This window comes from Gopherus flavomarginatus, chromosome 15 (genome assembly GCF_025201925.1).
Source record: "Gopherus flavomarginatus isolate rGopFla2 chromosome 15, rGopFla2.mat.asm, whole genome shotgun sequence".
Lineage (NCBI taxonomy): Eukaryota > Metazoa > Chordata > Testudines > Testudinidae > Gopherus > Gopherus flavomarginatus.
In genome coordinates, this window is record NC_066631.1 from 30,461,969 (window position 1) to 30,481,820 (window position 19,852).

The 19,852-nt window shown below is 44.3% G+C and overlaps 1 protein-coding gene across 2 annotated transcripts; it reads left to right on the top strand.

Annotated features, from left to right (window-relative positions):
• Positions 1 to 7,553: 7,553 nt before the first annotated feature.
• Positions 7,554 to 18,503, top strand: TCHP (trichoplein keratin filament binding). Of its 2 annotated transcripts, XR_007769518.1 has the most exons (13): positions 7,554 to 7,757; positions 8,241 to 8,451; positions 9,286 to 9,342; positions 10,359 to 10,427; positions 12,665 to 12,838; positions 13,811 to 13,923; positions 14,249 to 14,315; positions 14,622 to 14,794; positions 15,836 to 15,917; positions 16,188 to 16,373; positions 16,715 to 16,858; positions 16,930 to 17,037; positions 17,748 to 18,503. XR_007769518.1 is itself a non-coding variant. In XM_050924277.1 (12 exons), exons 1-12 carry the CDS (start codon positions 7,576 to 7,578, stop codon positions 17,778 to 17,780), a joined length of 1,491 nt encoding a protein of 496 aa, XP_050780234.1. In that variant the 5' UTR covers positions 7,554 to 7,575; the 3' UTR covers positions 17,781 to 18,503. The 2 variants fall into 2 exon arrangements, 1 of the variants encoding a protein (XP_050780234.1); XM_050924277.1 differs by lacking the exon at positions 16,930 to 17,037.
• The last annotated feature ends 1,349 nt before the right edge of the window (positions 18,504 to 19,852 follow it).

Below are 19,852 nucleotides of genomic sequence, written 5' to 3' on the forward strand. Positions count from 1 at the left end.
ACATCCCATTCTGGCCCAGGAGCAAAATATATTTCATTGCTTTCTTGGCTAAAGGTCAACCTGGCAGGGACAAATGTCTCTCCAGGCCTTTTTGTGCCAGGAACTACAGTGTGTCGCTTAAGACAGAATTTTGTGTCCTTTGGTGCCTGTCCACACTGCAGCCTCAAACTGCGCTGGCTCTCCCCATTTGTGAAAATATCTGCCAATTACAGCTCCGCCTTGCAGGGCAGAGCCACGTGAGACAGAACTGTGCTGAAGCATCTGCACTGAACGCAATTCAGAAATGTGTTTATATAGGATTTTCTCTATAATAGCATCTATAAATCAAACTATAATCCTAGCAACACATGCTGGTAAAACCGACTGGTTGTGTAGACTCTTTATTTATACCTCATTGGCCCTGTTCCAGTGGTTTCTTTCTCAGGCCTTAATGAGGTATTCTAATCTAGTTTGTCATTAATTATTTAATATAGCTAATTTTTTTATATAGCACCTAACTTACTGTCCCTGTTAGATCAGGCTAAAAAAAATTGAAATGCAGATGGTGGATTTTAAGCACTCCTTCAAAAGGGAGGAAAAAGAGATTCAAACCAAAATCCAGCACACAGAGTGCTTTTTCCACTCAAAGTCCAGGTGCAGTGCTTTCTTCATGGGCAAAGAGAGTGCTTTCCCTAAGTCATACTGGGCTCCATGGCACATCTGAAACAAAATACAGCCAGGGGAAAATGGAACTCTGGGAAGAAAAAACAGCATAGAAATGTAGTAAATTGTAGTAACTAACATTAATCCCATGAAGCAAGGCAGGCACCAGTGTAGATATAGAGCTTGTTAGTGACAGAAGCCTGAATCAGATTGTCTGTCAATGCAGTATCCTTGAGAAGCAACTTGCTGAATAATACATCTTCTCTAATTTGTCTCAAAAGCACAATTTCATAAAAAGTCCTCTGCATAATTAAATATATACAAATTGTGTCAATGCAATGTTACGGTAGCACAATTAAAATCAGAAAGTGCAGAAGTAGAGGTTCCAACACCCCATTAACTTGTCATCTCCTCTATGTTTTACATATAAACCCCTACCCTGATATAACACGACACGATATAACACCAATTTGGATATAACATGGCAAAACAGTGCTCCAGGGGGGCGGATCAAACCAAGATGCGCTCTCGAGCGGATCAAAGCAAGTTCGATATAACATGGTTTCACCTATAACGCAGTAAGATTTTTTGGGTCCCGAGGACAGCATTATACCGAGGCAGAGGTGTATATTATACATTTTACGGGATGCATATGTAGCCTGACCCAAAGTTGGGTATATAGAATTGTAACTTGAGGATTAACAGATTCTTGTCCCAAGATCAGGCCCAGTAAGATTATTGGAAAATTATCATATAATTTGGGAACCCTGATGTGGACAGGTGCAATACTTACACTATAGGAAATCTCTCTATATATAAATATATGATTTATTAATAATTTAGCAAAGTTATACACACACAAACTTAACAAGGCAGATAGAGATAATACAGAAAGTACAAATGGACATCCATACTTACACCCTTATCTTTATTAACCAACTTAACCATTATCTTACATACTTAACCATTATTGTTCAGACAACCATTATCTTTCTCATCACTGTCATTGTCCTCATCTTTCCCGGTGGCCATCATTCTGGCCCTTCACAAGGTCTACATCTCTCTACCCTCCTGCTGCCTCTGGGATGTCACTTTTATAGTAGGTTACGCTGACGCTGCCATGTCCAATGCACATTCAATAGAAGTCTTAATTTGAATTTCTTCCCTTAAGGTGTCCGTTTTCTATCGGTTAGTGTATACATGATGTTATCCTGTTAGCATACGTGTGAATTTGACGTCATGGCACCTTTGTTGTCGGACGTTCTGTCCTGAACCTTCCAGATGCTGGTGTCAGCTATGTTCTGTGGTGGCTGATGTCAGTATTCTGGACAAAATCTCCCTCTTGCTTGCTACTTTCTGTTCCCTAGAACTTATGAGTTACCTAAATTTATCTGTGCCAAAGGTTATAGGCCTCAAGCCTCATACTATCTGCTAAAGCCAAATCTTACAGGATAAAAGCCTGGAGGTTCCTTGCATTGCTACTAAATATAACAAAGCAGGATAACAAAGCAATGCCTGGAATACAGGTAAGCTGGCCCACTAGGCTACACATAGTAAGATATCAAACAGGACATTTAACCAACAAAACAAGTGCAAAACATTGCATATGTGCATCACAATCAGGTTAATGTTGCTGTTGGAACCTGAATTTCTGTATTGACTGAGTCTTTGTGATTTGAACTTTGTAGCACTAATAGTAAATTGGTGCAATATTTTGCATTTAATTTCCTGGGTTTTAGAAAAAGAATAAAGATCTTGAGTTGGCACAAGTGCTTATGTTAACTCAAATGATGAAGAGGATAATTTTAAACTGCCTTAAATATTTAGAGCACAATAAATACTTAACGTGCATGAAAGCCTTACAATGGTGTAAGGTTTCAAGGCACAGTAAGTACCTGAGGTAGTAACAAGTGCCTAAAACAACTCAAATCCTACAGATCACTGAACCTGTTCAACCATTTTATTTGTGGCTGCATAACTGTTCAAACTACTACTAACACACATATACAAGTGTGCACTTATGAAAGAGATTACGCTTATTTAGGACCCAATCCTGTCAGGTGATGGACACTCTCATCACACACAGTGGTGACCTTACTACCTCATAGGATCAGGCTTTTCGTTTGTTAGATCGTGAGGGCCAGGACCTTGGGTGAAATCCTGGCTCTATTGAAGTCAATAGCAAAACTCCCATTTATGTCAATAGGGTTAGGATTTCACCCCTTTTCTGTTTTTCTAAGGTGTCATGTAGACTTTGAGAACTGTATAAATAATTTATATTAATAGCTGCTTTAAGCCTCCAAACTGACAGGTGTCTATTGACATGCAGTTAAAGCGCAGGGTGATTAGGTGCACACTTAAAAAACCTCAAAAACGTTTTGTGCTCAGTCGTATAAAGAGAATGTATTTTGCAAGCTGTAAATGCTAGCTCTGGATATACCTGGCTTTCTATTTCTGTACTTTTTTACCTCCTTTTTAGAATGGTGCCTATTGCTATTTGTCTTTTTTAAAATGCTGGATTTTGTTCAAAATTTAACAACAACAAAAGCACTTTAAGCAGAAAACAATCATAGAAATATCCAGCTCAGCAGGCATTTTTCAGTAAATAACAAGCATGTGAAAACAGGGGATTACATTGTTAAACAACTTTCACTCTAGCATGTGTGACTGAGCGCCCAGTAGTTGAATTGTATTTGAGTGGAATCTTTCTCCAATAGACCCAGCCTAGTCCTCTGTCTTGATGAATTCAGAGATGGCGCAGCTCAGTTTTTGTGAAATGAGAATGGAAGAAATTCTGATGTCACAGGTATTCAGAGTTCATGACTTGTATGCAATATTTAACTAAGTGTGAATTATTTGCCTACAATCCACAAGCACTTGTATTTGTTAGTTGCACAACCTCTGTCTTCTTTACAACTTCTAGCTGAAGAACTTGGACCTGTCAGCAAGAGGGAGTGTGAACAGATGATAAACTGCGAATAAAAGGTATTTGGAATATGATTCTCTTGGAATAGTTTGTTCTGTGTCCTGGGGTTTGTTGACTTCTGTTTGCAAGTCTATGGTCCTTTCTTGAGCATGAGCTCTCTGTCCTCTCTGAGAATTTATATCAGCCAGGTCAAAAGTTCATGTAGTTCAGTTTTGCCATACTCACGTCATTAGGGTGCCCTTCTTGCTGATTATTGCTATATCTGAGTGGAATTTTATAGCTAGAACCTGCTGCAGGATTATTTAAGAAAGATTTGTAGTAATAATATAAATTAAAAGCACCTAATTTAGGGGAGGTTTGTAGTTTACTGGCAAGGCCTGTAAGCAAATAAATGAGTCTAAATTATTAATATTACTTGAGAGACTTACATTTCTGGTGTCCTACAACCAGAGATGAAAGCAACAAAGAGTCCTGTGGCACCTTATAGACTAACAGATGTATTGGAGCATAAGCTTTCGTGGGTGAATACCCATTTCGTCAGACGCAACAAAGAGATTAGTCTAGAAGGTGCCAGATCCAGACTAACACCGCTACCCCTCTGATACTTGAAACCAGAAATGAGAACACCAACTTTTAAAAATGCATCCAGTTTGCAACCTTATCTCCATTAGGTTTATAACCTTGCTTGGCAATATCAGGAAAACCTGCCACCCATTGGAAAATGTGACCAGAACAGTCTCTCCAGCCTTTGTGGAGATGCAGAAGCTTAGAAACTTGCAACCACATCCTGCTGTCTAAAGATACAGCAGTGCATCTAATTTGCTTCCCTTCATAACTGTGATACTCTAACCCTGAGCTCTTATTAAGTGACTAATAATGATGATCAGCCTATGTATGTTCTTGCACCAAATGCAGAATTCAACAACGTAGGATTATTCGAGTGAGTATCAAGAGATTGTTGATTTGAATCAGTGGGATTTCTTCAGGTTCATACAGACACCATATGATTTGGGACTAGCTTGTTAAGAACACCAGGTTGTGCTCCCTTTCATCTTTCTGAGTTCACCTCCACTACAACACTGCCTGCACCTGTAGCAAGTGCTGTTGTCAACAACTTGTTCCTCATTCACTGTAACTTTTAAACGAGGTCTGAAAGAAATTAAATTCCTAACCCTCCAGTGCAAGTAACATTTCAATTTACTCAGTGATAACTGCTGACAATAACAGAGTATTTTCAAAACCCAGCACCAGTTCAAAGCTCAGAGCAAAACCCCTTCTGGGTCATCCTGCCTGGAATGATAAAAGCAAACAAATGTCACAAATGGTGAAAAATACATTAGCTCATTAACATTCTTTCTGGGTGAACAATGCTGGTGTTATTAGCAGCACAGGCAAATTTAAATACATAATTTTAATTTCAAGATTGACCCTTTAAAATGCAGGTGTCTGCCCATGGAATTAATTCTGTCTCACCTCTTCTTTTCTCTCTTCATCCTTGCATTCTCCTACTACTCAGATGCCTCTGAAGCACTCTCCCTAGCCCAGTGAGACCACACTCTCTTCCTTCTAATCCCCCTTGAAAGTAACCACTCCTTCTACAGTACCCATTTAAATGCTTATCCCACACTGGATAAAATGCTGCCAGCCAATCCAATATAGGGAAATAGATGTAAAAAGTCAGCAGCGCTAGTAAACTGCATTGTCGTGGCTCATGGTGGGGGTTATTGTGTCCGATCACCATCCATCCACTTAGTGTAAGCTGCTGAGTGGGACGATGTCTTATTCTGTGTCTTGTACAGAGTCCAGCACAAAGCACGGACTTTACAAATACAAGTAACAGTGACAGGTTAGTGAGTCCTTCACATTCCTGAATATCTGGCTGGGCTTGTTAAACAATAAAGGGCCAGATTTTCAAATGTGTTTGTTGTTCAAAATGAAAATACACGCAGAGTGAATGTGACTGTACATGCAAACAGTCCGTACGCATGTGCAAATAGCGCACATGTGTGCATGTAATTGTGAGTGTCAAAAGGGTGAGTGGGAATGTATGCGTGCAAAGGTGTTGAGCACAAAGGGTCTGAATGGGAATGTGTGCTTGCAAAGGTATGTGAGCACAGAGGGTCTGGGTGGGAATGTGTGCATGCAAAGGTGTGTGAGCACAGAGGGTCTTAGTGGGAATGTGTGCGTGCAAACTTGTGTGAGCACAGAGGGTCTTAGTGGGAATGTATGCGTGCAAATGTGTGTGAGCAGCACAAAGGGTCTGAGTGGGAATGTGTGTGTGCAAACGTGTGAGCACAGAGGGTCTTAGTGGGAATGTATGCATGAAACGCGTGAGCACAAAGGGTCCGAGTGGGAATGTAGGCATGGAAATGTGTGAGCACAAAGGGTCTGAGTGGGAATGTGTGCATGCAAACGTGTGTGAGCACAGAGCGTCTGAGTGGGAATGTGTGTGTGCAAACGTGTGTGAGCAGAGCATCTGGGAATCTGTGTGCAAACGTGAGCACAAAGGGTCCGAGTGGGAATGTGTGTGTGCAAACATGTGTGAGCACACAGGGTCTGAGTGGGAATGTGTGCATGAAAATGTGAGAGTAGCACAAAGGGTCTCAGTGAGAATGTGTGCGTGCGTGCGGCAGAGCTTTGAAGTTTCGAGTGTGGTCGCAGCGCCAGCGCTGGGAGAGAGCTCTCCCAGCGCTGCATGTAAACCACATCCCTTACGGGTGTAGCTTGCAGCGCTGGGAGGCTTTACACTGAGGCTTTACAGCGCTGTATCTTGCAGCGCTCAGGGGGGTGTTTTTTCACACCCCTGAGCGCGAAAGTTGCAGCCCTGTAAAGTGCCAGTGTAGCCAAAGCCTCAGTGGGAATGTGTGTGTGAGCAGCACAAAGGGTCTGAGTGGGAATGTGTGTGTGCAAATGTGTGTGAGCACACAGGGTCTGAGTGGGAGTGTGTGTGTGACCAGCACACAGAGGGTCTGAAGAGGGAATGTGTGCGTGCAAATGTGTGTGAGCACAAGAGGTCTGAGGGGGAATGTGTTTGTGAGCAGCACAGGGGGCCTGAGGGGGAGTGTGTGTGTGTGAGCAGCATAGAGGGTCTGAAGGGGGGATGTGTGTGTGCAAAGGTGTGTGAGCAGCACAGGAGGTCTGAGGGGGAACGTAGACGTGCAAAGGTGTGTGAGCACACAGGGTCTGAGTGGGAGTGTGTGTGTGACCAGCACAGAGGGTGAGTGGGAATGTGTGTGTGAACACAGGGGGTCTGAGGGGGAGTGTGTGTGTGAGCAGCACAGAGGGTGAGTGGGAATGTGTGTGTGAACACAGGGCGTCTGAGTGGGAGTGTGTGTGTGAGCAGCACAGGGAGTCTGAGGGGGAACGTGGGCGTGCAAAGGTGTGTGAGCAGCACAGGAGGTCTGAGGGGGAACGTAGACGTGCAAAGGTGTGTGAGCACACAGGGTCTGAGTGGGAGTGTGTGTGTGACCAGCACAGAGGGTGAGTGGGAATGTGTGTGTGAACACAGGGGGTCTGAGGGGGAGTGTGTGTGTGAACACAGGGGGTCTGAGGGGGAGTGTGTGTGTGAGCAGCACAGGGGTCTGAGGGGGAACGTGGGCGTGCAAAGGTGTGTGAGCAGCACAGGGGGTCTGAGGGGGAACGTGGGCGTGCACACACCGCTGGAGGAGGTTTGCTCGGCTGGGGAAACCCGCCCGCACGCACAGGAGGGACCGGGGAGGAGAGGGCGGGGCGAGGCCGAGCTGCGGGGCAAGGGTCGGTCTCGCCTCATTGCGCGCTCAGGGACAGCGTGTCCCTCGAAGGCGCCCGTAGCCCCGCCCGGAAGCGTTGCCATGGTGCTGCGCGGCGGAGGCCGGAAGTGCTGAAGCCGTTACTGTTTCCCCGGCGGGCGCGGCTCGGAGTGAGTCCCCCGGTGCCGCCGCGCGGGCTCTGTCGGTAAAGGCCCCTCGGGGCGGCCCAGCAGCGCCTCGGGCCCCGCAGCCGGGACTCCCCGCTGAGGCGCTGCGCAGATGGCGCTGCCCTCCTGCTGGCCCAGCCGGAGCAGGGCCCTGGAGCAGCAGATCGTGCGGCAGCGGGAGCAGGAGGCCCGTTGGCGGCAGCAGTGGGAGCGGAACAGCCGCTATTTCAGGCAGTCCGGAGTCCGCAGCGCCAAGCAGAGCCAGTGGAGCTCGCGCCGGTCCTATCAGCAGAGGTGAGGCCGGGCCGGGGGCTCCGCGTGCAGCTTCTGGGGCAGCGCTCCTCAAACATGGGGTGGCGAGCTGTCAGCCTCCGCCCCAACCCCCCTTTGCCTCCAGCATCTCTAATGGGGCTAAAACGTGTGTTTGCATTATGGGGCGGGTCGCACTCGGGGGCCTGCTGTGTGAAGGGGGTCACCAGGGCAAAAATTGGAGAGCCACTGTTGTAGGGCCCCTGGTATTAGGGCTGGGGGCATGGCCATCATTCCTGTAACGAGGGCAGAAGGACTCGTGCATGCCCTTGTATGGGAGGCAGTGGACACTGGCAGGTCCAGTTTTCTTCTTAGTCTGGTAAACTGAGAAGGTTTTTGCAACAGCAAGTGGTTTGTGTCGTTAGACTGACACATGGTCCCACTGCCATGTGTCCTGTGTTTTGCAGATGCTCTTACTCTGGGCTAGCAGGATGCTTAATCCTCTCTTCCACTGTGTGTCTTTGGTAGCATGAGTGCATATCACTGTGAGAAAATGAAAGAGGAAAAAAAAATCAGCTTGGAGCAGAGACGAGAACAACTTAGGAAACTTTTGTATGAGGAGCGAGAATTGCTAACAGCAGAACTCAGGGAGCTGAGACTGAACAAGGAGTCAGATCTGAACAAGATCAGAAAGAGAAGTGAAGATTTGAAATCTGCTAGAGAAGAGCGTCGGAAAAAGGTAACTTGTGAGAGAAGTGGTCTGAGATGTGTGTGTAGGCTGAGCTGGGGTGCCCTTCTGTCCCTCTCACACCTGGGGCTGAGGGTAAGTCTCTCTTTGATTTAAAACTTGATTAGAGAAATAAGTGTCCCCTGTATCTGCCTGATTTTGTGCCCTGCAGGAAAGGGAACTTATGATTTCTAAATACCTGTTTTGGGCTTGGTTAACTGAGTGTCAGACAACATGAGAGGAAGAACTAGTCTTGACATCTTGCTATTGAAGATCCCTCAGCACTTTCTGTAAGAGCTGGGGTGCTATCCTTGAGATCCTTACTAGTTATACTCAGCCTAGTTCATATTGCTGCAGCAGTTTTAACTGGGGCAGTCATTCTTCACTTTCTCTCCTGTTGCTGCTTCCATGGGTGGATGCCAAACTGAACCATGAATTGGCTGCATGTCACTGGTGGATGAGTCAATCCTTAAATAGACAGTTTGCAAAGCATTTGGAGAGCCCCCTGGAGGAGAGATGCCAGATAACTCTATCCAGTATGTCTAAAAATTCTGGGGTTTAGTCTCTTGTTAGAGGATTAAACCATAATAAGAATAATCTCCCTTCCCCCCATATAATTACAATAGTATGTGTTCCTGACATGCTGATGGGATGGCCAGTCCCTTTGATGTAAACAGTGTTTTTTTTTAATGGATTTAGTAACATTCCAAAGATGTATTCACTAGATGTCTATGGGGATTGTCTAGTGTTGTATTTCCCAACCCTGATCATACTTAACTGATGTTTTGGGAGATGTTAAAATTTGATCTACTCTGCTGTGGTCTGACTCTCAGGTTTTGTTGTTAGGTGGCTGAAGAGCTGCTGTATGAACACTGGAAGAAGAACAATATCAAACTCCGAGAGGTGATAATTATTGGGATCACTTCACTAATGTTCTGAGTGTACTAAATCAGGTTTTAGATTTTTAAAAATGAAGTAACAGATGTCAAACTAAGAAAATTATTCCACCAACCCTGCAGACCCTCAAATGCAATCACTAAAGTAGAAGCACCTCCTTGTGAGGTGAGGTTGGTGCCAGTGCTAGAAACTAGACAGATAGCAAGATTCTCAGATACTTGGCTCTTGCCTTGTACTATAGGCTTAGATGCTTTTGAAAATTTTATCCACTAAGTCCCTGTGGAAATCAGTGGGACTGAACTTCCTAAGGGACTTTGATTCTTTTGCAAATTTATATCCTGTACCACTACAGTGCTGTCTTAGCCTTTGTTCTGCTGGCCCTCCACTCTTCCTGCTTATTGCTATATTCTTTAACATTTGTGATTATTCCCAACTAGTCCTGTGATTGGAATTGCTACCGGAGTCCTAGGGCTAGCAGGGGTGAGGAAGGCTGTACCAGTTGCATGTTCAGACGTTGGCAGAAAGAGCATCCCACTGCTGGATGTAAAACATGCCACAACCACTGGTATAAAGGCTCACTTCTGGGGTGGTGGGCAAATCTGCTGGAAGGAATTCTGCTGCTCAGTGTTCCATGCTGCAGTCTGATCCTTAGCAGTGGCCTGTATGGCGTGGGTCGAGGTGGATCAGTAGGCTCCACAGAGGCCTGTGTAACCTTCCTTGGCCAAAGAGGTTCACCAGCATCTCAGCTGAGACAGGTGATCATTTAGTCTCCTCTTCTGAAGGCTGAGAATGTCCCTGATACAGCCAAACCCAGGGGATTCTGCTGCTGCACTGTGGCTACCCCAGAACAGACAGTTGTCTGGGAATGCAGTGCGTACTAGTTAGTTATTTCTCCCTGTATGCAGAGCTTTCGCAATCCACATCATAGTTTCTTAGAGCCTGTTTCATATGACATAGTACAGAATGGGAGACTGGACTGCACCACTTGATTTTTGTGATGATCTCTATGTTCCCTTCTTCAGATTGAGTCAGAGCTCCACAGGAAGCATGTGATAGACGTTTGGGGCGATCAGCTAACAGAAAAGAAGCAGGTACGCTAGGATTGCTCCAAGTTGGGATTTCTCAAACTTCATTGCACTGTGACCCCCCCCCCACCCTTCTGACAACAAAAATTACTATATGACCCCAGGAGTGGGGCCTGAGCTCCACCACCCAGGGCTTGGGCTTGGGCCTTGGCCCCCGGCGGTGGGGCTCAGACTCTGGGCCCCAGCAAGTCTAATGCTAGCCCTGATGATCCCATTAGAATGGATTCGCAACCCACTTTGGGGTCCTGACCCACAGTTTGAGAATTGCTGCTCTAAGTCATACTGGTACCTCTTAGCTGTGGGAAGAGTGCTGAAATGTAAGAGCAGATACTATTTGTTTTTTTTTGGGGTGGGGGAGAGGAATGCTCATTTTATCTGACCTCCCGCTGGGAAACCTTGCTTTCCGTAGAGATTTACAAGCCTTCCACCTCTTGTGGATAGATATTAGTATTGACTACCAAATACTCTCTTCTACTCAGTTGTGAGTGAATGTATAGTGGTGCCTCAGTGTTTTACATGAAGATAAGATCTTGCAATTTAATTCTGCCTCATCTTCTCTGTCAGGCAAGTATATAAATCTCTCTTCTGGCTTTATTTCTGGTTTGTTTTCCTGATAATATAAAATCAGCGGCATTGGTTAGTAGACTAAATATATTGCATGATTTGTTGTGGCACCAAGGGCACTGTTCCAACCTAAGAGCCCTAAATGCAGTACCCATATGAGCACATCTTCAAGAACTTGTTCCTAAACCACAAACTAAACTTTGTCAAACTTAACAGTTTCAGATATCGAAATAAGCAAGGTCTTATTTAACTCTTTGGTTAGTCTGAAGGCAGCCCACAGCAGATGGCTACGTTGGCAGTGAAAGTACAGATTGTCAGGCTTCCTGGAGTGGCTCACGGACATGGGTGCCAACTACAGGGCAGACTGTTACAGCCAATTTGGAATTTGTGCCCTTGTTTGTATGTTCTGTAATTAGATTTCACCAACCAAGTATCAAGTGTGAACTCCTCAGGCGCTATAACAGCCTTAACAGGCAGTCCCTTGGGGCACTCTGGTTTATCTTGCCATTATGATAGATGGACCGTTACACCAAAATATCACAATAAAATTCAGGTATCAGAGGGGTAGCGGTGTTAGTCTGGATCTGTAAAAGCGGCAGAGAGTCCTGTCATGCTCCAATACGTCTGTTAGTCTATAAGGTGCCACAGGACTCTTTGCCAGTAATATTCAGGTTACTCCCAGTCACCGAAGATCATTTGTACCTTAAGTTTCTCACCAAAGACAATGCTTGTAGCCAATCCTATAATAAACTAAAGGTTTACTAACTAAGAAAAGGAAATAAGAGTTATTAGGTTAAAGTAGGTAAACACACACACAAATGAGTTATAATCTTAGGTTCCAAAAGGTAATAGACGCTGCTGTAACGTGCAGGTTCTATATGGCTTACCCAGCTAAACAGCTGGGGATCTCGTGCTTATATTTTGAAGTTGCCTTCTCCCTGAAGTCCAGCCAGCACAGGGATAACAATTTCTTCTTGATGTGGATTTTTATTCCTGTTCCCCAAAGTTCAAACTATTGCATGTCTCCTCTTCATGGGGAGCAATCAACAAAGTCTTTTGTTGGGCAGGAGATGACACCTCTTGCGATATATTAGTATTTCATATTTGTTAATGTTTCTCTTCAGTCTAGGGGGGTTTACAGTTGTAGAGCAAACACTTTTGTAGTTACAGAGCACACACTTAAATATTACCTTTTAACATGGGGTATCAACATAAGCTGAATACATGCAGCATCCTACAAGCATTTCATAAAATCTGAACGCATTCTTATAACTCTGATGTCTATAGTAACACTCAGGTGAGCCAGGCTGGTTTCCATCTATGTACTTGTCAGAATTCAGTGAAGCTTAGGGGCCTTAGCATGAGTTGGCACCTGGTCTGTCAGCATCACACAGATATAAACATTATTTCAAATAGAGGGCTCCATTTCAGCATTGTCTCTTTGATCCCTTTAGAGGTGCATAAGGCTTTGAACTAATTTAAAAAAATTTTGGAATCCAGGGGCTCACTGGGTGTTCTACATGTTTGAAAAATCAGGCTTTTTACTGAAGTGACTGATAACCCAGGCTTTTAAAATGTTAGAATATTTGTATATATAAAACACCCTATTAGTTGAAATACATGTGATTTGGTATTGAATCACAGTTATTACGTTAAACCTTCTGTTTGGGCTCAATCAGCAAGAAGCAACTGAAAGAGAAGAAAAAAGACGGTATGAAAATGAATATGAACTTGCCCGAAGGGAAGCACTGGAAAGAATGAAACAAGAAGAAGAAAAGAGGCGGCTGGAAGAGAAGAAACGAGCTGAAGCGTTACTGCAACAAATGGAAGAACTGAAGTTGCGGGAGATGGAGGTAACCATTTAGTTTCTCCTCATCTGAAGCAGAGTGCACTTGATAGCCTCCAGTCCAGGTGGGAGATACCAGAGCAGTGAGTTTGTTCTGGAATCCTAGAAGGGAGAGGGCAGGCCAATGTTATGATTCTGGCTGAATTTGTTTCTCAACATTGAGGTGAAGCAGCAGGGCCAGTGGTTCTAATTGGATGTGACATGGGTTCTGCTAGCAATGGCTCCTTATTTTCTACCTGCATGTTGGTACTTTCAGTGAGATTTAGCCCTGGGCCTTCATGTGTTCCTCCTCAAGTATTTGAGCACCCCAATTCCATCTGTTGCCTCAGAGAAAGGAAGGTTGTTTTAGGAACTTCAAGCCTGAAGGCTTTTTTCCAACAGGAGTTCCTACTTATGTCTCCAATATTCTAACACATTAAGGCAGGAGTGAGATTAGTGTGAGATATTTACCATACACAAAAAGAAACCACTTGAAAGAGAGTCTAGTTCTTCTTAAAAGTTCATCTCATTGCTGGCAGTAAAACAGAGGTTCACTTCTGAGGTGGGGTCCAGCCTCCTGCTGGAAGGAATTTGTCTCAGGAGTGTTTCATGCTGCTAGCTGCCAATACCTGAGAACACTTCCAGGTCAGGGAGGATTTTTTCTTCTTCCCATCTCCTTATTTCCTACTGGAACGCGCAGGATCAGGCTTTAGGGCTACTGCTTTGTCAACAAGGACCAACCAGTCATTGAGTCAAGCTGCTTCAATGGGCCTGGTTGTTATATTGGAAAGTACATCCTGAAGAACTTACCCTGTTCTAAGGGTAGTGCTGGATAAAGAGAACTGCAGATGCTACTCCAGTGTTGATGGGAAAATAAAAGGTTGTGCTGAGTAACTGGTTCTCTGTGCTGCTTTTGCCCTCCTGTAACTATAATGAATCTGAGAATGGATGGGGAATTTGGAGACCTTAGCTTCATGAAATGCTATTCCTTTTATAACAGGCAACAAAACTGAAGAAAGAGCAAGATAATTTACTAAAGCAGCAATGGGAGCTGGAGGAGCTGGAAGAAGAGAGGAAGCAAATGGAAGCATGCAGGAAGAAGTTGGAGCTTGGGTATGATGTGGTATAGTTCAATGCCGTGGTTGTTGGGAGAAAGCCTTTCCTGTGTCCATGGTAGCACTTACTGTATATGGGGATATTATCAGTGTCACTGTGGGCTGTATATGTTAATTTACTTAATATTGTATGTCTGGAAAATCCAGAGCCGTGGATGGGCTAGCATTTCAAATATAGGAAAAAAAATCGCACTAATGCAGTAAGAACTGTTCCCCCACCAATGCTTACAGATAGTACTAGTCATGGGTTGCTTTTCTGAATGTTGCTAAAAGAGAACATGGGAGTTTGGAGCTAGTATGGTTTTGTATCCTCTTTTTCCTAGTCACTTTTTGAGACATCAGTATAATGCCCAACTAAAGAGACGTGCACAGCAGATACAACAGGAGCTGGTAAGACAAGACCAGAGGTCACCTAAGTTCTATGTAGTACACTCTTCTTGCACTAAAAACTGCTGCTTCTACATGTTGTTTACTTCGTTTGCATATCTCTTGTCTGTCCAGAGCCTTACCAAGCTCCTTCCATCTCCCTCTGGTGGAATTAGGGCAAGAGAAAATTAGGAGTGGTGGTGAGGCTCTGTTATGAGCTTCCAATGTGTGATCAGTCTTGACATTAGCATATTTATGCACATTGAGAATTTACGTCCAACAAGGTTTGAAAACCTGTTTTGTGTGTGGACTTTTCTGGCTTTTCTCTAGGAGATGGACAGGCAAATACTATTAGCCCTTCTAGAGAAGGAAGATGAGGACCAACGCCTCCACTCGGCTAGACGGGAGCGGGCTGCTGCAGATGCTGCCTGGATGAAACATGTAATTGAGGAGCAGCTCCAGTTAGAAAAGGCACGAGAGGCAGAACTGGAGACCATTTTTAGGTGAGTCTGACACGCCTCCTGTAGGTTGCTGGAGAGAGTTTAAATGTGATGAATGATTCCCTTTAAAAACATCCTCTTAAGTTGGTAGAACTCTGTAAATGTTACTTTGTTGATACACACAAGGGACAGCTAGAAGCCATCTTCTTCCTGGCTTCGTAGTTAATCTGGCAGTTTTAGAAGGAAAGGCTGATTACACAGAGTCCTGTGTTACAGAAGTAGGGATGGGTTTTAGGTTCTTTTCTACTTGCCATCTTTTCTGTTGAATGGTTTAGCCATCCAATCACAATGTGGAGGTAGCACCAGGGTATTAAGGTGAAAGGACGCAGTTCCTTTGGCTGAAAAGCATCAAGACCTTCTGGTCCCTTCTTGATGGGAGTGATTCCATAATCCGTCTCTCTTGCTGCAACTAGTACTAGAGTTAATAAACAGGGAGCGACTATTTTTAGAAGTAATGGATTGGCAATGGTGAACAAGTCTGATCCTTGCCCATCCACGTCACGACTCTAGTCAGGCTTTTCTGACAAGAACTTAAAACCAGCATTAGATCATCCAGCCAATGAGCTTTGGGGCCTACGTATGACTTCTAAAGTTGTGTGTCTCCTTTGTTTCTCGAGAGATGGAAGTTGAAAGAGAATCCACTGTAACCCCACTGACTTCAAAAAGTTTCCATGGGGTGTGAGTGGGAGCAGAATTTGGCTCAGTGCAAGCTAGAGGAGTCGGTATGATGATTCATGCCCAGACAAGTCAGGCTGCCGAGGAACTTTCCTTGCTAGACATGCTGTTGTGGAAGAGAAGCTTTGCAAACTAAATTTTATGGCAGGGCCCTGGCTTCCCATCCCCACTGGAGGCAGGAGAACTCCTGAGCATAAAGTTTATAACAGACAAATTGCTTTCCTGCAGTGTTCTGCGTACACATGTAAACTAGAGAAGCTGCAGAAAATAAGGTATTGAAGGCTTCTCTGTTCCTGTCTCTCTTTATTGCAAGCAATAATGCTGGAGATCAACACTTTTTCTCTCTCTCTCTCTCTCTCTCTCCTTCAGGGAAGAAGCTAAACAAATGTGGGAAAAAAGAGAAGAGGAATGGGAGAGAGAGAGGAAGGCCAGAGACAGACTGATGAATGAGGTGGTGCCTTCTCTACAGTGATTACTCTACTGGCTGAAATAAGGACTTTCACGGGGGTGTATTATTTACATAGAATACATCTTAGAGGCTCAGTAAGGCATGCTGGCTAGCTCTGTGTTGGGGGATGGGCTTTTCTGCAGGCCCAGTGTATTTTCTGAGAACTGGGTTAACTGTCTAGATGAAGATTTACTAAGTTTGGTTTCTGAGTCTAGCCCCTTTCTTTCTGTTTACCCTATTTCTTCCCTTCATCCCCCGTTTAACTCCAAACAGGTCCTTGCAGGCAGACTGTGTCAGATCCAAGAGAAGATGGAGCTAAATCGCCATGCCCAGGAGGAATGTGTAAAATACCGGGAACAGCTGATCAGAGAGCTTGAGGAGGCAAAAGAGCTCACGCGTCGAGAGAGAGAGGAAGAGGAGGAACTAAAAACAGCTCGCAAACAAGAGCTGGAGTCCCAGGTAGAGCCCAGGTCTTCATCAAACTTGCACCCCAGGTCATTGAGGATGCTGTTAGCAAATCGACTTTGCTTACCCAGTTTTGCTAGATTTTAGTGCATGGAAAAATGCTCTTAGCTTCCTTAGTGTCAGAACAAGATTCTTGGTAACTTTCTACTGAAACTTGCCCAATTTTGCTAGCAACGGTAGAGTACGCACACAAGCAGATGTAACTGGCGCTTAGTCAGGTAACTAGGATGGATCTGACACTGATTCAAGCCTTGAGTCCTGACCTTTTTCCCCCCTTTTAGTTTGAGTCTCTACCTGTGATCTCACTTTAATAGCATATCTTTAAAAATACTCAGCTTGCAGAGCATCACCTCCAAAAGCAGGAAGAGTTACAGCGCCAGAAAGAGGAGGAGGAGGAAGCAAGGCTGGCAGAGCAGCAGTGGGAGGAGTTAGTGCAGCAAGAGGCCAAGCGCATGGCTGAGCGGGGCTATCATAGTAAGGTAAGGAGCAGGATCCTTGACAAGACCAGATGGAATCATGCACGTTGCCCACACTAACTTTCCATCCCCAGGTAGTTCATGGTGTTTGACAATGGAGGTCAGCATGCTGCAGAGAGTAACCAGCAATTGTCTCTGAGCACAGTTCCTCTACATCAGGAAAAGTCAGAGCTGCTCCTGAGGTGGGCAAAGGTTTCACACCTAAAAATGCTCTGTTCTGTCATTGCAAGTTCACTGCCTCTCCCAAATGAAAAGTGGCCACTGTCTCTGGAAGGTTCAGATTGCCATGGTATTGTCTCAGGCGTTGCCCGTTTCCTGTCTTTTGCAGATAGTCATTTTATCAGTCTTTTAAAGCAAGATCTTTCACAAGTGCCTCAAAGTATATCCCTAGTTCAGTCCATGCACTAGGGTGTGGCTATCACCAGGTGATTCAGTGCTGCTCCCAACATCCCCTTCTCTGCCTAAGAACCCAAAAAAGCTGCAAAAGAAGCAGGACCCTGCTAGTATTCTGGCAGCAGGAATGTTGCATTTGACAAACTCGTTTTGGAAAGTTTCCTGCATGCCCAGAAAAAAACATGTCCTATGCCAGCTGGCTTCTAATTCTAGATGATACGGCAGAGTGGCTTTATTCTTCTCCCTTTACCATAGCAGTGATAGTAATCTTTGACACACTCTCATTGCTTGGCACTCCGATTTTCTTTGGAGAAGTGACTATCCAAGTCACTGATGGCTTTTCATGAAGGGTGTTCTCTTGTCCATTAATAGAACATGGTACTTTCTGTACAAACTTGAATGTCCACTAAGGGGCCAGCACTTTGGGTATTACGTGCCTGGGAGTTTAATTCTGAATGTAAAATTCTTACGGTACTTCTTGCTGTTGACTTTCTTCCAGCCCCGTGGTCGTCCAAAAACAGCGTGGACCTGAGAAGGGTTGCCCTTAAGTTCTGAGGCGTGAGCATCATAGCATCAGTATGAAGGACTCAGTGTTGCAGGTTATGTGCCTGTTAAACAAGATCAGGATAGTGTGGAATATATCAAAACCAAGAATCAAGGTGCTGTCATTATGAAATTGTCAGGAATAGTTCATGAAGCTGATGGAGATGTGCTCAGTGCAAATGAAGGGTGAAGTTTTCAAAAGCATTTGGTCAAATTTCCCCTGAATGCTGCAACAGCAGCAGCGGTAGGCCAATGGAGGTTTACTTGAAAATACTATCCTAAGTGTGGAGAGGGCCCTACATCATTCCAGCTGCTTCCAGTGTTTAGAAGCTGTGAAGTGACATGATGTAACATGTAAGGCAAAGTCGACTGTCCACCTGCACTTAACCAGGAAAAACAGTGGTGGAAGAGTAAATATGCAGACACCTTTAAAATAGCTGCATGTATTCTTGACTAACGCAACCCAGTTGAATCAATGATACTAAACCACTGTCTGTTGCTGTTTATAGCGGAAAGCTTTCTTTAGCATCATGCCTTTTCTATTAACCCTAAGTAATGTTTGCTCAGAAATCCCTCCTGTGCTTCCTTATCCCCATGCATTGTAAAACAGTGTTTGAGAGAATTGCAATGCCACAGAGTGTCAATTCCTGACACAAGTTTCATTTAGGATCTAGGACTTTAAAGACTAATAAATATTTACTTGTCTGTTTTAGATTTACTTTATTTGAAGCTTTCACATACTATCTCATTTTCAAAGAGAGCCCTGCCTTGGATGTGCTTATTACCAGCTATCTCGTGAACAATATGGCACTGGCCTTCACAATGGATGCCACTGGTTTGAAATTCGACACTCCTAGGTCTTTGAAAGTGGGGCTTTTCTTTAAAAAAAAAAAAACAACAAAAAAACAAAACAAAACTAGCTAACCTTCTTCCCCCACTAGAAGAGTGTACTAAAGGGAGAAGTGATTCTTCTCCCCTGCCCTCTAACTGTACCTTTGTATGAGGTTCAGAGCTCTTCAGTGACATTACAGCTCATCTCTGCTGCTGGAATCAGAGCTTCAGCCTGTACAGGAGTAAGATGGCAGCTGGTGCTTCAAACTACCTCTTCCTACTAATCTACTCAACTGCACTAGGAGGGCCAGTTGAGTTTACTCTGCCTTTTGTTAACACATGAAAACATAGCTATAAACAAAACAATGTTACGTTAGATGTTCTTACCCCACTGCTACATTAGGGACCAGTGTGAAATCCCTGCTTTGGGTGTTGTATGCTTACCAAGACTGAGAAACTAGTACATAAAGTGAGGTGGGGCAGTAGTTCCAGAAAGCCCAGGTAAAGAGGTGGTTAGTGCTCGTCTGAGCCTTGCTGTGCACGTGGGGGTTTGCATCTTCTGCTGTAAAAATCTAATCTTGACGTGTATTTTTAAAAGGAAAACATGAAATAGCAACTGCTGCCTAAAATTCATCAAGCTCATCCAGTACTTTCACCTCATGGCGTTGTAGGTTAATCTTCCTATTTATTTTTGTAAGCAGATTATTTCACTGTAAGAGAAGGCAGCAATGTGACTGAGCTCAACAGTTAAAGTAACTACTGCTATGAACATTAAGTGAGACAGCTGCACCAACTTAAACATCGACTAGAATGGACAATGATGTTTAGGCAACTCAGATTCTACACATTTGCTTGAGGCTAGTGGATTCAGTTGTATTGGAAGATTCTCCCATTGTGCTAGCGAAGACCCATTTTGTATTACAGGGAGTTAGAACCTTGTTAATTCAAACACTAGTAGCAGAAGCTCTTCTCAGCTTGCAAAAGTAAATCATGAGTTGAATGAATTTCCATATGTAAATCCTCACACAGGTGGTGAGGGCATAGTGAGTTTCAAGAGGGGAAAATGGTATGAGATACATTCCATGTTCATGATACAATTCAAGATTGGCACCATAACACAATTACACAAATGAAGTCAGACTTTGTCTAAGGCCAGGTCCACATGAGAAAGGGTTTGATAGTATAGCTCTAGTGGCAAATCCTTCTAGTGGAGGTGCAGTTACCAGCAAA